The 18,233-nt window shown below is 45.5% G+C and overlaps 1 protein-coding gene across 1 annotated transcript in view; it reads right to left on the bottom strand.

The window, feature by feature from the left end:
- LOC116155726 (trafficking protein particle complex subunit 9-like) overlaps nt 1-18,233 on the bottom strand; it is a 91,145-nt gene that overhangs the window by 19,263 nt on the left and 53,649 nt on the right. Inside the window, exon 5 of the mRNA XM_064494286.1 lies at nt 5,514-6,083. Coding sequence (XP_064350356.1) covers nt 5,717-6,083 — 367 coding nt within the window. The 3' untranslated portion in view covers nt 5,514-5,716. The remainder of the gene's footprint in view (nt 1-5,513; nt 6,084-18,233) is intronic.

Here is an 18,233-nt window from a genome sequence, read left to right on the forward strand (position 1 = left end):
AGCACATTTACATCCCGCGGAAGAAAGTCTATCAAGGGAGAACTAGAGAGTTTCCCTTCAGAAGCTGCTAAGTCTGGTTTTGCACCTGTACGTCATTTGCAACCACGTCATCGTCAAAAGAGTAAGACCTTACCTCTGTGGGGCGAAAGGCACTGCGGTGCCGAACCATCAAAGAACACTGAGATTTGTGAAACAGTCCTGAGGCAAATAAGTTGCACTTTCTCTGAAAGGCTCCAAAACTGACCCACTTCACCATTCCACGTACAACAGGGAGGTACCGGAATTAGTAGAGAAAACATGCTCTTGAAATCTGACAAGGCCCTGCTTGAATCTTGCTACAGCATTTACTAGCCACAAAACAGACCAATTCCTTAACCCCTCTGAGAAGGCTTCCCAATCTGCAAAAGGGGGCTGCCACCACCCAACTGGGAGACATGGATGTGAATGCAACACGCAAGTAGGGCGGCCAACAGGTATCTGACACCGGGCCTGGCACGTTTCCCTCCGCTGCCCTCCTCCCCCTTCAAACTTGCTCTGTTCCCCCCGGTAAGGGTCAAGCCCCCGGAACAGACTGCCTGATTCTTCTGTGTGTCCCCGGATACATGACTTTCCCTTAGAAGGCCAGAAAAACAACTGTCTCCTCCCCAGTCACCATCAATGTTCTTAAGAGTCTGAGAATTTTTAACTCTATTTTGCAGGGAGATTATTCCAAAACTGTCCAAGCACCATTCTCCAGGTTGACTCCCCTCCCAGCCCCCATCCCTTCTCACCTCAGATCCTCTGTCTGATTGCCTTCTGTTCATGGGAAAGCGAGTCCAGTAGGGTGGGGACTTCCTAGGCCTCCCTCTCTCCCTCACAGATGGGTGTGACTACCTTCTCCCCACTCCAACTCTAGCTTCTGAGGAGACTCCCCTCCAGGACCCTGGACCCTGCAGCCACTGCATCGTCCCAAGACGTGCACACGTGGCCACAACCTTCCCTTCAGATTTCTTCCTGGGTGGCCCTCCCCATCCCCCCGCCCCTTAAGGTTAAATGGTATTGCTCTGAAAATCGCAAACGCTGCCGCTGACTGACACACCAAACCTGCATTGTCTGGGCTTTCCTCTAACCGAGGCACAGCCCTGCCCCCCCTCAGCCTCAGTCTGCACCTCTCGAGATGAGCTCATCCACCTACACGGCTGTGAACACCAGCTAAGAATGACGACTCACAACGTGTATCTCTAGACCGGCACCTTCCCCTGGGCCCCAGGCTCATAGACCAGAGTGCGTCTTTGAAGTCCTAACTTGGATGACAAATGGCATCTTAAAAATGCCTCATGTCCAACATTTACTCTGGAATTCGATTTCTGGAGGTACCTCCCACGGTCCCCATATTAGTAACAGCCCCAGCACCCACCTATGTGTTTGAGGTCACATTAAATTTCCCCTGTTCCCTCCACCTAGCCCTGCACTGGAATCTGTCTTGTCATTTCCATCGCTAAGCCCATCTCAAGTCTGGTTCTGCAGGGACCACGGCCGGAACCCCACAAGCTCATAGCATGGTGCAGTGAGTCACAATCTTCTGAAGGGTGGTCCCTGGATGGGGAGGCATCTCCTGGCACGGGTCACCTCAGTAGGCACTGGATTCTCACACAGGAGGCCCAGGAGAAGGGACTCAAAGTTCATCCATGGTCTGAACTTTGAAGGGCCCGAGGTCTGTGGAAGCTCCTAATTAGCAGACACACTTGCCAGTGAGCAGATGAGGATGGAGGAACCCAGGCAAGGCTGTTCTCACTCTGAACCCTGGGCTCTCAGGAGCCACGGGAAAGGCCTGTGTCCAGGGCACAGCCCAGCCATCACAGATCCAAGCCTGCATTTGCCAACCCGGACAGCCTAGACTCCTTCTACTTGTGACACTTACATCTGTTCTCTTCCCCCCGAGAATGTGATGGACTCTTTCAGAAAGCCTTGCCTTTCTCAAGCGAGACCAAGTCAGTGAAGGGTGAAGTGTCGACATTTGGACCAGAGCATGAAAGGAGAACAAGGCCTCATGGCCAGCATGACGGTGGTGGCCAAACACTTCCCCCAGGTGAGATGAACCAGAGTGGGGGTAAAAATCCAAGGTCCTAGGTCGGTCAAAGCTTCTTCCTACACGGCTGACTTAGGTGTTGGAGACTCACTCGGCAAACTAACGACACGGCCGTCAGTGGTGGACATCTGCTGCAACAGACACAGAGTCAGCTACTTACTGAAAACATGTGTTAAAAGTAAAGTCCTGTGTAGGGAGGACTGCATGGCTGCTGAGCCAAACCACAGACCTGGCTCTGCATGCCAACTGGCTGAAGCAGAGAGGAAGCCACGGTCCCCTTTAGCAGACACTGTGTCCACCAGATCCAGGTGAGCCAGCTACTTAGGAGAAGGCAATGTTGTCCTGATACTCAGAAAAAACAGCCTCGTAAAGGGAACAAAAGAGTGGCATGGATTTTAGACCCGCTTCTGCCCCTTTATGAAGGCAAAGTAAAGTAAATGGCACTGGGAAGTTGAATGCAAAAAAAACAAAAAACGGTGACTGCTTCCTCCAACAGCTGCTCACCCATGAGCCGGCCACTTCCTCACCAGTGACCGCCGGCCAGGCAGCACCATCACGCACGTCACAGAGCGACAGCCAGGAACCGCGTGCCGAGCACGTTTGTGGAAAAGCAGGAATTGAGCAAGATGCTGCAGACTTTGACTTTACAAGTTTAAATACTCCATGAAAATAATCCCTCAGCAGCCGCCTAAATCAATTCGTATCTCACTTCTTGAAAACAATCAAACAAATTTAATAAGGGCGCATTTGTCACCAAATATAAGGAGGACCAAACAGGTTCCTCAAAGTAAGGATTTTAACAGGTATCAAACACCAGTGGGTGATGTGATAAGAAAGCAAACATTCCAAAAATAAGAAAATAAAAAGATGACTAGTATAATACATGGATCAAGGCAGCTGTTAAGTTTTTGCCTTTTAAAGTGATGGAGACTGCACGGAGGGCGATCCAGCTATTTCCAATGCAGGGTGTGCACAGCCCACCTTTTCAGACGCAAAAACATACTCAAAGGCCAGTACAAGAGAAAAAGGGAAAAAGAAAAAGGAAAAGAGGAACAAGCGAAAATTAGAAACACACAAGAACAAAAATGAATTTGACAGCCTGTACAAGAATTTACGTGAGTGTGTGAGGCCAGGGACGCAGGGACAGTGAGACCCATTCTCACCTCCTGCTCCAGGGAAGGCAGGGGCCTGTGTGGAGCAGTGCTGCCGGGGGACACCAAAGTGGTCAGAGCCCCAAACCAAAACTCCACCTACATGCGTCTAGACAGCTTTTGAGCTACAAATTATGGTCACATTTCAGGCTGGACAGTTTTACTCACTCCCACCAAGAGTAGCAGGAGAGGATTAGGCTCTGCTCCTGCGCCAAAGCATTGTTTTATAAATTAATGACTGTAGAATAGTAAAAGGAACAATGGAGTAAAAGTGACTGGAGAAGAACGTGCTTGACCCGAGCTCACAGGCCGCGTTATCTCACTGACGTTCAGATGCTGGCTGGGTGCTTTTTGTACCACAACAGACAGACCCACCAGGAGGGAGGTTTAATGCGCTGCTGTATTTTGATGCTGAGAACCATGCCTGGTACACGAGGTTCTGGGTAAACAATGGTGACAGTGTCAAACACTATGGGCTAAGCACACATCCAACTACTCTGCGAAATCTCAAGGAAAGACTTGAAAAGGCAAAAACAAGCTGGCATTCTCTGGTGGGTCTACAGACTCAGAGCCAAGCAGTTGCTGAGCAAAAATATCACCAGTGCCTCCTATGACAATAGAGGAGGCAATGGCCACGGGGCTGGGGCATGGCTCCAGGCTTCCACTGCTCACGCAGCAGTCTGTCCAGGGGGAGAAGTTGGTCCCTGCTTACGTTGCACCGATGCACCTACCTGGACTAATGCCTGGGGGCTCAGCAGGAGGTGACAGGTGAGGTGAACGGAGCCAGTCTGGGAGAAGCCCGGTGCTGGCAGCTGTGCCTTCAGCAGTGCCCAGGCTCCTAAACCTGCCACCTCATCTCCAAGGAGCAGAAGGGGAGTGCGGACATGTAGATCACAGGACCCTGTGAGGACAAGTACAGATCATGGCCACGACATTACTTGCCCCTTCCTTAAGCCATAGAAGAATCTCCAGGGAGGAACTGAAAATTCATGCAGAGTTCGCCAGGCATCCACACGCAGGTGGGACTCGGGTCCCCTGTGCCTCTCACTCACAGGGCTGTTCTGGACTTTCTTTTTATGAATTCTCTGGCACCTTCTCCTCCAACTGACCAACAACCAGAAATTAGGATCTGATCTTAGGTAAGTTCAAGAATCACAGATCACCGCCTCCACAGCGGACCCAGCTGCACATTCTAGGAGCTCCGACCGTCACCTGTGAGACCGCCATTAGCGCTCTCCAGACTCAAGGCCCAAGGCCGTAGGCCGGGGAGACACAGATTCCCTCACTCTCCACAGCAAAGGGGGACCACCTCTCTGCAAAGGCATCTCAACCTCTCCTGCCCGAGGGACAGCATGTTGGACACACGGGGAAACAGAGCAGAAAGTGGGGAGTAGGCAGCCCAGAAGAGCTCGTCTGCACTTTCGAGGCAAAGTGAGGCCTTTGACATAATCACAGGGACAAAGTGAATATGAACCTTTCCCTGCTCTGTCCCAAACTCCGTGACAAGCCTTTTCCTGCATAAGGAGTTCTTTCGGAAGTCCCTGGCGGTGTTTCTGATGTCTTAACATGGCATGGTGACTGTCAGGCATGAAGAGAGGGCCTGAGCCGTGCAGGTGCTGAGCCTAGGAGTCAGGAGACACAGGCTCCACCCCCACCTCAACCGGAGCCTCATTCTGCATCTTGGGATTCAGCATCTCATCTATAAGCAAAGGGATGAGACTATCCCTGGACACACTGCCCATCAGTAATGAAATGAGATCCATGTAAAGAAAGTTTCCCAGTTGCCACATTTAAAAAGTAAACAAAGAACTAAACAAACAAACAAAAACAAATACTAGAAACTGATTTTAAGAACAGATCTTACTTATTCTACTGTATGTAAAATACTATCATTTTGACATGTAATCAATATAGAATGTAACAAGATAGTTTACATTCTTTTTCCTAGACAAGTCTCAGCATCTGATGTGCATTTGACCTACAGCACCTCTCAGCTCAGACCAGCCTCCTCCCCAGAGCTCCTAGCATCAGTGGCTGTGGCTAATCTATTGGACAGCAACTCCAAGTGTCCCACCAGGGTTCCTGTCTGAAAAGTGGGAGGCAGTGTCCACACTAACCCTAAAAGGATCTCTCTGAAACAAAGGCGGATTCACTTTTAAATGTCTGTAAACCGGTGGGCTGCACCTCCCTCCACCCTTGGCTACTAGACAGCCCTCTTCCTTGTTGATCCCTTTCTGGATGTAGGGAAGCAACCTGGCACAGAACCAGGGCAGACGGGCCGCCAGGTAAATTACCTTCAGTCTGTGTCCAGTCCCATGAAGTCCTCCTTCTCAAACAGGATGCAGAGGAGCGGGATCTTGTCCCCAGAGTTGTCAGGGGCCCCATCCAGCCACTTAGACTTGAGCGAGATGAAGAGTGACTCAGTGAAGCCCTCGATCCTCTTCACCACACTGCAGTCCTTGTAGATTGAACGCCACGTCGGTGCGTGTCTGCTCGGCTACCTCCCCATGCAGCACAAAGACAAAGAGCTGAGAGTCATTAAGCGTGGTGCCATACAGCTCCTCTGCATGTGGAGCTTATCGAAGGCCTTGGCCAAGAGGCAGTCCGCAATGGTGACAAGGCCCACGACCTTGCGGTTGGTCTGGAGTTCGCTCCACCCATTCTCGGGCGCATAGTGGTGCCTATAGTAGATACAGAGTGCCCACTGGGAGCCGCAGGGTATGATCCGGCTCACCAAGGAGATTTGCTTATAAATGCAAAAGAAATTCTCCTCTGAGATGATCCCAACGGCTTGGACCACCACGGGGAGAGTCTTGTAGTCCTCAGCACTCTGAACGTAGTCAGGGATGCTCGTGTTGCAGGCCCTGCAGAGAGGGGAGAGGAGATCGAAGTACATACTGTGCTGCGGGCTGCGGGCCCCTCTGGGTTGCGGTGACCTGGTGTGTACCAGCCAGAAGGCAAGGGAAGTCCAAGCAAAGATGGGGGTACAGTTTGTCCTCAGAGTCTGCACATGGCTACCGTAGCTCGGATCACATTACCCATCTTTTGGTCTAGGCTTCCGGGCCCTGCAGAGAAGGATCATTTATTGTTTACTGTACCAAGCACCTAGCCAGACCCTTATGCATAGTCAGTCCTCAAAACTGCTGAATAAAGAAATGAACAAAGGAACTGCTTTCCTGAACCCGCTTTAGCAGAATATAAACAAAAGAACCACAGTGGGATCAAAACATCTGGATTTCAACTCCAATTTATTTGAACTCCTAAGTTGCAGAATAATGGATAAGAAAACTTGCCTTGGGGAGGAGGGTACAGTTCAGTGGTGAGCACGTGCTTAGCAAGTACAAGGTCCTGGGTTCAATCCCCAGTACCTCATTTTAAAAAATGAAACAAATAAATAAATCTAATTACTCTCCTCAAAAAATATTTTTTAATTCAAAATTCAAAAAACACCTTGCAATTGACACAACATTGTAAACTTGAGTATACTTCAATTAAAAAAAAAATCCTTGCCTTACAAGAATATATCTGGATTATGGATATGTAAAATGTAAAATGCCTAGGGTACCACCTGCATAAAAAATGGGAACTGTACAAATTTACTATCCCTCCTTTATGAACTATATTTCCTTTGGGGGATTTATAACTTTGCAGAGCTAATTTTCTCAGATTAAAAAAGAAAATATTACCTGATTATCACTACTGCTGAAGAATCAGATAACCCTATGAAAGCATATGACCCACTGAGGTTAGTCAATAAAAGTTTGTTGAATGAATGAATAAACAAGCAAAGTGAATGCTGCTGCCTGCCACAGACCATCATAATGGTACTGCCTGGAAATTCCAAGCCCACATTCCACCCGATTCTACATTAACCATGTGGGTGACCTGGGCATGTCTGTGTGCTTCTCTAAGACCCAGGTTAATCATGAATAGAAATGAGGGCAATAACACAAACCTCAAAGGGTTAATGAGTCAGTAATGAATTGTATCCCAACTTTGCAAGGTGGAACCATTAAGGATAATTGGGCAAAAGACCATAGGCCCTCTCCATATAATCTCTTACGACTACATGGGAATCTACATTACATCTTAAAATAAAAAGTCTAATTTTTTAAAGAGGCTATTGAGGTTAAATGAGCTCACTGTCTCAAATAAGGAACACACAGTACAAATAGAACAATGCCCAGCCCATGAGATACACTCAGTTAAATTTCAAACTGAACCCACTTGTCCCTCCAACTTAAGAGCACGAGGATGTGTCCTCGTGGCCAGAGGACATTGCACCTGAAACTAACAAAGCTAATGTTCCCCACTTCCAACAGCCCCTGTCACCACCCTAGGTCTTATTTTGTATTCGTAATTTTTTTTCTTTTTATTAAATAGAAACCCCCAGTTGCATAGCCTTCAGGTCACCAAAAACTGACCACAGAGATCATGATGGCAGCCTTTCTTGGTGAAACAATAAAATGAAAAGCCATTTCCACAAGGCCTTTGTGTAAATATACTAGGGAACTTCATCCTGGACTGAGAGGAAGAGGACTGGGGAGGGGGGGCAATCTGAGGCACACAGACCCATGGGCCACCTGTCCCATGATGGACTTTAGACTCAACCCTCACTCCCCAGAAACTTCAAAATACACACAGACAGATTACTATGGACAAGATTTTTTTTTTTTTCGAAGAAATCCCTGACTCCTTAGCAGGTCTTGTTTCTACCGAGACACAAATGGTTTATGTGAATAATGTTTCACAAAAGCCTTAAAATATTATCACCCCAACTTGACACATTAGGAAACTGAGGGAGAGAGGTTTATCACATTGTGCAAGATTAGAGAGAGGCCACGTCAGTCACCGTATTTAAACCCAAGCCCCTACTCCAGTGCTCACACTAGAAAGTGTGACATACTGACCCTTTCCTGCTTTCTCCTTGCAATAAATCACTGAAGAGTCTTTTCTATGACACCTGGAATCACAATCACATCAATTTTCCACAAAGAGCTATGTCACTCCTTGGAGGACTTATCAAAATCTAAAGTGTTGGGATGGGAGGAGAGATTTGCATTTTTTGTTTCTCAAAGGAAACATGGCTTAAAAAGAAACTGAAAAGGACTTATCTAGTCTAAGCCCTCATTGTGCAGAGAAGGAAATGGAGGCTCAGAAGAGATGAGGAAAGGGCCTTATTAACAGATATTGCCTCAGCATAGCACCAAACCTTCCCTCGGCACTTCTGGGGTAGGATCTGGGAGGCCCAGGAGAATATGTGTTAGAAAAAGGAAAGAGAAGAAGCATACACGTCCTTGTATCTACAACACAATACCATGAAGTTCCACCAAATTACCCAGTATGGGTGCAGCCAATATTAAGGTGGGCTAAACAGATTATAGAAACCTGGAATTCTCAACCATAGTGGAAATTCCAACAGTTAATATGCTTTTTTCCCAGTTCAAGCATCAGCTCAGTGGGCGCTCCATACCAGGGACGACACTAGGCCTGGAGTTCTCCCAAATACAGGTCTCTATTACCACGTGTGCAAAACACATAGAGGCCCACCAGAAGAAAAACGCCCACAGATAAGATGGAATTACTGAAACTGAAAGCAGCCAACCAACATATATTACTAGGAAAAACGGTGCTGCCAGAAATGGATTCATGGACATAGAAAGCAAACTGTGTTTAGCAGGCAGGAAAGGGGGGATTAACAGATACACATTAATAAATATAAAATAAATGACAAGGACCTACTATATAGCACAGGGAACTATATTCAATTTCTTGTAATGAGTTGTACTAAGAACAATCTAAAACATATGTATATACATATGAATATGTTTATAACTGAATCTCTGTTGTACACCTGAAACTAACATTGAAAATTGACTACACTTCAATGAAAATAATTTAAAAAATAAGTAAAAATAAAAGCAATGCCATTAAGAAAAAAATAGAAGAAAACTCTAATCCCCTTAGCAGTAGGTGGTGGAGAATTCTGGTTGCAAGCACCAAGTCCACTGGATCACTCCAGCAGTGACTGAAATCGTTCTCACCATCAGAGAGTTACTTGGCTTCACTGAGGTTACTTTTCTCTCCTGTGAAAGGCAACAGTTGCAACTAACGATGTATAGAATCTCATCATTCACAAGCCCCAAAATTAGTGAGGACTTCCCATGGGCCAGGCTCTGGACAGATGAAAAGTTAGGATCCCAGATTTATTCATGCATAGAAGAAGTTTAAGCCATAAAGACATTAATTCTTCCTGTTTTGATAGACAGTTTCAATGCAATTCTGATTAGAATACCAACCAGATATTTCATGGAATGTAACAAGTTAATTTAGGGTCAGGAACAGCCAAGAAACTTCTTTAGAACCACCACTGGGGAAGGGTAGTTAGGTCATTCATTTCCACTGTTCTTTCTGAAGTGATGAAAACGTTCTGGAATAATAATGGTTGCACCACTGTGAATATGCTAAACGCTGCTGAATTGTACCATTTAAATGGATGGACTTCACAGTGTGTGAAGAATATCACAATAAAGCTGTTATATGAAAAAATATTTCTTGACAATTATTTTTCACTCTATACAACTAGTCTGCCCCACAATTTAAGAAAAAGAAAAAACCAAAACAAACCAAACTGTGCCAGGAGCTCTTTAGGACTGCAATGTCCCTAGGTCTTCAACGCCTCTGGTGGTGCTGTTCCTGTTAACACATACTAGCTGGGCTGGACTACTAAGGGACTGTAACTGTATTCCTAAAATCAGCGGTCACATGTTTCACTCTGGGAGAGGGAAGGAAGGAGGATGTCGCAGCCTCATGCCTTCAGTTCATTTCTAACTGAACAAAGCCCTGCTTTCAACACTGTAATCCCTCTCACTATAAAAACACATGACATCAACAAGCACCGCCATCATAAAAACTGAAAGTGTTCAAGGTACTTACCTGGGGCAGAAACACTGAGGGAGGAGAAGGAAGCTCGCTCAGCACTGGCGCTCCATTTTCCTGACTCCACCAGGAGAAGCTGGGCTTTACAGCTGGAGATTCTCAGCCCGGGGAGCAGCACCCAGGCTGCTGAGCTTGTCCTCAGGGAGCGGGAAAGGGAGAGGAGGGGAGCCCCGGGGTCGCGGGGCAGGGAAAGTGGCGGTGTGTGGACGCGGGCTGCAGCCCCGCTCGGAGGCCAGCTCCAGCCCCAGCCGCCCGCCCCCGTTTGGGTCCACAGACCCCGCCTGCCCGGGACACAGCCCTCCCAGGGGCAGGGACGGCCGGCAGCCGAGGAGAGGAAGCCCGGGAGGAGAGGACTCATGAGCGGGAGAGGGGAAGGGGACGCCAGCCGCGGACTGAGGGGAGCCCGGCTGGGGCGAGAGGCGGCAGGTGCACACCTGGCCCTGGGCAGCTGTGGCCGGGGCGCCGGGGCAGGTGGTGCGGTCAGAGGTGCCTGGTCCAAGGAATTCAGCTGAACACACGCTGACTCACGCCCTCGCGTGCTGTGACACGCAGACCGCCCTCCCGCAGCCGCCTGACCCCTTTCCTGGGAGACCCCAACTTGCACTTCCACAGCAAGAGGCCCAGGCTTCTGGAAGGAGCCAAAGCCTACAGGGAGACAGAGTTGAGAAGCCTTTGGGGCCGATCCCCGGCTTGGAGCTGGGGCTTCCAACCCGGCGGTCCAGCGTGCACCGACTTCGCATGCGCAGGAGGACCAGGGATCCTCTTGGTTCTGCGAGAAAAGCTGGGGCAGCAATGGAGGGATAAGATGGGAGAAGGAGGGGAGGAGGGGAAAGTGGAATGAAACAGAAGGACAGGAGGTGCAGAGAGAAGGGAGGGATCTGGAGAGGGGAGGGGAGTAGCGGAGATGGGGAGAAAAATCTTTACCTCTGGGGGCACCACAAAGAAGGAGGCAGTCCTGCCTCTGTACCCTTCTCTAACACTTCAAGGCCCGCAGCTCAAGTTTTACCTCCCTGGTCCAGCCCTCCAGCCAAGGCCTCTGCAGAACCCCTACAGGGATCACACCCGTTGCCCCCACGCAGAGCTGGGTTTTCTGTTGCTCTGGGAACCAAGCGCCCTAAGGTGTTGTCGCTCAGAACTACCTTGGGAAGAGTACATATTCAGCTTTTACACGCTGGGAAACAGGCAGGCACGATCTCTGCCTTGGCTCCACTGTCCCAGTTGTTGGGCTGGTGGGGAGCGGGAGGTAGATCAGAGCCCCAGACAGAGCAGACTGCCTCAGTGTTGGTGCATAGTCCCTATCCCTCCTGGGTAAACCACACCCCACCCTAGTGGAACCATGAAGGGCTCACAGCAGTTCCCTGGGTGTGGGAAAGCTGTCCTCAGTTCCAGTGCCCAGCTTGCTAGGTAGATAGGAGTGTTACAGAGTCCAAATTCATTCTCCTCAGTTTAGGACAGGCCAATAAGTTCGGAGACCAGGTGTTGGGGCATGGAATAGCAAGTTTCTGTAGACCTAAATGGCAAACTAATGTCCTGGAAACCCATTTCCCCAAGTCAGAATTCAGGCTCCTTTCCTACGTGCTTAGTTGTAGCAAATTTCTTGGTGTAGGAATTCTTTGTTTTTAGAATCCTTTGTTCTTGCAGCTATCTGCCTGGATCAAATCTCTGTAAATCTCCAGCAAAACAAACGTTATTTTCTATTCTGCAACTTGTAATCTTTTTATGAATGAAAAAGTGTTAAATATCCTTAAAGGGCAGAGCCTTCAGAATAGGCTCTCCTGTATATTTCAGGCTCTAGGCAACATTTTTATACAAGCAAGATGAAGCCTAGGAGGCAGAGCACAGGGTTAAAATCAAAGGAATAGATCTAATATGGAGACAGATTTGTTCTTTTCTGTTACCGGGGAAGAAGCCACTTCAGTATTTACATCACTTTAAGTTAAATATAACTAAAACTTTAAAGGAATTTACATACATAGGTGGGAATGTGCATAGCATATCTGGAAAATCACACAAAGATTAGTAAACAGTGGCATCTCCAGGGAGGGCTGAAAGAACAGAGGATGAGGGAAAACTTCTTTCACTTGTGTATTTTTGTGCTCTGTTTGAATTTTTTTAACCACATGCATGTATTTCTTTTTCAGTAAAAAAAATTGTAATGGAGCAAAGGAGTAACTAGCACAGCAAATACAGCTGCCATGGAATCACTGAACCATCACTTTTGATTTAAGCCAGGAACCATTTATTGACTCTCTCCTATGTGCCCAGTGCTGTTTTAAGTATTCCATTATTATTATTATTATTATTATTACTATTATTATTATTATTATTATTATTATTATTATTATTATTATTAATTTTATAAAATTATAACATGCTATCCCTCACCCCTGCCCTTGGTTTGTGTAAAACCCACTGAGTTTTTATTGAGTTTTTTCCAAGGTGTAGGGATGAGTTATAAACAGAACACATTTTCAGGGCAAAAGAGTCGGAGTGATTTCCAGCAAGCCAGATATCTATGAAGAGTTTGTTATAGAGGTGCCCAGAGGCTGAGAGAGAAAGCCTCCAGGACCCTATAAAAAGCTGCCCAAAGTGCCTTCTCCATGGTACTACTGAAGTAGGAAAGAACAAATCTGACTCCATATTAGATCTGTTCCTTTGACTTTAACAAAGCCAAGTTAATATGCTCCAGTCTTTTCATGGGTTATGATGTCACAGAGGAGACGGACAGGTCAACAAGGAACCACTCTGCCGTGATCATGGAGCCAGGGAACGGGAAGGGCGGCAAGACGTATGATGCATCCTCAGCTGTGCCCACGCTTCTAGGCAGGTACCCAAAGTCACCTCGACAAGGTGTCAAATGCTTGTGACCACGTCCTCATCACCTGACATGAATTAAAGAGAAATGGAAACCTATAAAATTCCAATACACTTGGTGGGTACACCGTCCAAAGAACAAAGTCACAGTTTGACAACTGGCCATCAGAGTTCCCTGGGATTCATTCTTGGAGAACCTTAAAAACCACTCCTCTGTCCTCAAGGAGTGCTGAATATTTGTCCTATTTTTGGCTCAGGGATGGAGCTCATTCAAGTGAACTTCAATGTCTGCACAGATTTGACTGTCTTTGTCCAGGTTCACTTGTCCATTCTAAAGAGGCTTGAGGTAAGTCCATCCTCCATAAGATCTGTTCCCTCCAGTGAAAACTCATCGAGCCTGCAATTAAAAGCCAACTGAACAAGACTCTCCTCAGCTAAAAATTTCACCCACTCTTCACTGATTTCTTAATCTCCTTTCCTAGCTAATTGCAACAGACTAACAACTCCCTCCACCAAGCTCCCCAACTATGTCAGTTTGTCTCCCCAAACAGAAAGTGAGGTCCATAAAAGAGGTGACTCCATAGTCACCTCTGAATTCCTAGCATACAGTAATGTCAATAAATAGAACTATGATTATGGCTTCTTTCCTTTAAAACCTTTCTGGTTATTTGAATGAGACCTTGGAAGAGAGGTGTTTGCCGTCCAGTATCTTGATCCACAAGACTCTGGAGGCCTTTTTCGGAATGGCTGTTCACTGATCCATTCAAAACACAATTTCTCATTCCAGGAGTAGCTGTGTTTTTCTGCCAGGAGTTTGTGGTCACTCTCATGCCAGAACAGCTTTAAATTATATCCCTACTTTGGATTTGTTATTTTTCCCCTCTCCCAACAAAATTGACTTTCCTTACTTTCTTGCCTTGAGGAATTTTTTTTTCTTAGTTCACCCTTTAGTAAACCAGGCTTCTCAGGATCTGCTTGGCCTTACATAAGATCAGTCACTCAACTCCCATTGTGAGAGGCTTGGGGCTCAAATCCTGCCCTCCTGTCAGGGCATTTGAAACCCAGCTCAGGAGCCAAACGGCCCCCCAAGTGCTTCTAATGGTCGCTTACTTCCCAGAATCCCTTTCTTGTTTGTCTTGGATTCTGAGTATTTCCCCTCACTTTCTTGGCAATTAGCTGTGCAGCTGGAAAGATGAGGAAGGAAGGTTTTATTTCTTAATCAGCATTTTAAGGAACTTATGTAATGAAGGTTTTAACGAGTTTCTATATCACTCCATTGCCGAGACAGGAAACACACTAGATATTTTCTAAATTTAGGTATCATGTGCATTTTTTCTTTGCTTTTCTTTTCTTAACTAACAGATACTGTTTAATTAAAAAAAATAAGGCCCCAAATAGGATAGAACCTTGAAATGGCATACAAAATTAAAGGGCAAAGACAGAAAAATGAGAAATACTCTACAAAGTTAATAAAATACATACATAATGGATCAGAGCAGCAATTCTCAGTAACAGCTAATTGAAATATGACCATGAGGTAGAACTTCTCTCCTGTCAGGAGATGGCCAACAGAAAATAGAGTTAAAACAACAAACTGAAATTCTACGTCTGGCAAGGTACAGAAGGCTACCAGCTAAATGTGTCTTCTTCTGGAAAAGAGGGAGGCCCACCAGCTCTTTAATGTGGAGCCAGAGCCCAGGGGAGGGCGGTGAAGAACCGCCCTGTAAGTACCCAATTAGGAAAGTGGGTGATGAATAAAGAGACGTGAGCTTTCATGACAGAGATGATACTACTATTCACTTGTCCTGTAAAGTATGTCTTCAAGTTCAGTGAACAATACCTAGGCGTCCTCAGGGATTGAGATTATAGGAAAATGCACAGCCTGAGCCCAGACCTCCTCTTTGAGCTCGTGACATTGCACTTAGATGTCTCATGGGCACCTCCAACTCCACCTGCAAAGAGCTGACTTCACGGATCTCCTCCCATAGCCGTCCTGCCCAGGGCCACTGGTTGGGGGGCAAGGTCTCTCTGCCTCTCCCAGCTCAGGCCCATCACTCACAGATGTGACTGGACCCATCCTTCAGGGCCCAGATTTCCTCAGTCACCGAGCCCCACCACCCACACCTGACCTACCAGGTACTCACTGGAACTCACTCAGCACTGACTTTGTGCTGGGGTCCATGCTGCACACTGTGAACACGTTATCTCACTGGATCTCCACAGCAGTCCTGGGAAGTCGGTATGTCACTGCTTTAATTGATTAGATAAATTGTTTCACTTCCTTGAGTGCATCATCCAAAGTGAAACGGCTACTAAGCCACAAACATGGGACTGAAAACCACTTGAAAATTGAACACTGCTACACCTCGCAGCCACCCTACTCTGACTCATCACATCACCTCCTGCCAAGCCTTCTAAATGTTTCCCAGCATTCTACAATACAAAAGTGATCTATGAGAGCACCCTACTCCCCTATTTAAAATCTGTCAATGACGGTCCACTGCCCTTAAGAGAAAGCCCCACTGGGCCTGAGAACAGCCCAATGGCCCGGCATCCTCATTCCCTGCACGGCCACGACACCTCACCCACAACGCAGCTCTACACTGGCCGTGTCCAAGACAAGGATGCTGACTCCGTACAACCTGGGGCTCATCTCACTCGAACAATGATCACCTTCTTCAGTGGTCACCCTCTTCATTGCTGACTCTCAAAAAAATGTTTTTTCAGGATGAATCAATATCTTTTTCCTCACAACTTCCAGTCATTGATAATGAGCTCCCCCCAAAAGAGAGAAGACCTAATTCTCAGTCTCCTTATCTGTAAAGTGAGAATAACAAGGAAATATGTGAGGTTTTAAGAGAAATAATATTCATGTGAGGCTGAGGGACAATTCCACCATACAGTAAGTGCTCAATACGTGCTTACTTAATATTAATAAGCATATAATCCATTCCAGCAAACTTAAATCAATGTTTTATGGCTTTGTCCAACAGACTACAGACAAACTGTTGGATGAAACCCTTTGAGCAGATCAGCACAAGCGTACAGGGAGAGGTAAGCGCTGACTCCATTTACAGCTGCAGCCAACCAGCACTATGGGGCGGGGGCAGTTTGCTCAAATTCTTACATGTTGCTTGAGCATTTAGTTGTCATTATTGAATAAACATGTGTAGTTTAGTCAAAGCTCCTGAAACATAAATCTTCAAAGATTGATGCAAATTGGGTTTCAAGTACAACACTCTCACTAGAAATTATTTGAAAATGATAATCTTAGCTCCTCTGCACATCAAAAGGGCATGTTCTTAATGTATCTGACTAAATATCTGACGAAAGAGTTGTTTAAAAGAAATTAAGATAAAGCCATCCTGAATAAGCTGTCAGTATCATCTACACAAAGCCCCACCCAAGGGTCTCATTTCTCATTTCTCACTTCTACATAGGTGTTCATGTAGCCTAACTTGGGTCTTGGTTTCTTATAACACAGGGTTGGGAAGAGATGTGGATAGATTTATGTAGCAAATTTAAACCTAGGGTATTTGTTGTGTAGGAATCCTAGAAATAAACAAATTGATATATAGTCCGCCTGAAGAAGCATAGCCTTTCCATTTACAACAGCATTAAAAATAAAATGAGAGATACATTTAACAAAAATTTACAAGATTTGTACTTTGAACATTTTGAAGTATCACCGAAGAAAACTTTAAAAGTTTTACATATATGGAAGGCATCCCATGTTCATGGAATAGTAGACAATATTGTTAAAAATGTTAAGACTCCCCAAAGTGATCTACAAATTCAGTGGAATTGCTATCAAAATTCCAGCTGAATTCTTTTCAAAAATTGAAAAACTGATACCAAAATTCATATGGAAGTGCAAGGAGCCCAGGACAGACAAAACAATCTTGAAAAAGAAGAACAAAGTTGGAGGACTCACTTTAAAGTTTACTAAAAAGCTATAGTACTCAAGTCAGTATAGTGCTGGCATAAGTTTGGATAAATAAATCAATGAGACACAATAAAACCCAGAGGGGAAAAACTTACATTTACAGTCAGTTTTCCACAAGAGTGCCAACAACACTCCATTGAAAGAATAGTCTATTCAACAAATGGTGCAAGGACAGCTGGGAATCTGCAGGCAAAAGAATGAATATGGAATCTGGACCCCCCATATTGTATATAACAAATAAAAATTAATTCAAAATGGATCACAGACAGAAACATAATAACTAAACCTATAAACTTTCTAAAAGAAGACACAGTATAAATCTTTGTGGTCCTAGGATAGGTTTTGGTTTCCTAGATACAATACCAAGAGCAGAAGTGACAGAAGATAAAGGCAGATAAACTGGACTTCATCAAAGTTAAAACCTTTTTCTTATAAAGGACATCATCAAGAAAGTGAAATTACAGGGGAAGGTTTTTTCTAAGGGATAGAGTGTGTGCTTAGCAAGAAAAATAAAATAAATCAATACATCTAATTACCTCCCCTATAAAGAAATTGTTTTAATGTTTAAGAAAACTAAAGTGAAACGACAATCTGCAGAATAGGAGAAAAATTTTGCAAAGCATATATCTAATAAGAGACTAGTATCCAGGATATATAACAAATGCTTACAACTGAACAAGACAAAGAAAATCGACCCAATTTTTAAATTTGCCAAGGATTTAAATAGATACACAAATGTCCAATAAGCATATGAAAAGATGCTCAGCATCACTAGCCAAATCAGTATCAAAATGCGATCTCATTTTACACCCAATAGGATGGTTATAATCAAACATGGACAATAACAAGTGTCGTTCAGGAGGAAGAGATACCTTATATGTGGCCATTGGAAAGGGACAATGGTGCAGCTTCTTTGCAGAAGTCTGGTGTTTCCTCAAAAGATTAGAGTTATATGGCTCAGCAATTCCCCTCCTACATATTGAGCCATCCCTCAGTATCCTCGGGGGGTTGATTTCTGGAACCCCCACCCTGGATACCATAATCCAAGGATGTTCGAGTCCGTTTACAATCAGCCATCTGGATCCATGAAGTGGAAACTAAACATAAGTTGGGCCAACTCTACAGCCAAAAGAATGAAAACATATTCTCACAAAAAATTTGTACATCAATACTCATAGTAGCCAAAAGTTACAAACAATATCCATCCATCAATGAATGTACAAACAAAATTACCAAGCATAGTCCCACAAAGTTTTGGTCTTTGAATCTTTGACAAAGGAGGTGAGAACATACAATAGAATAAAGATAGCCTCTT

The sequence above is a fragment of the Camelus dromedarius genome, chromosome 15 (assembly GCF_036321535.1).
Source record: "Camelus dromedarius isolate mCamDro1 chromosome 15, mCamDro1.pat, whole genome shotgun sequence".
NCBI classification, from domain to species: domain Eukaryota; kingdom Metazoa; phylum Chordata; class Mammalia; order Artiodactyla; family Camelidae; genus Camelus; species Camelus dromedarius.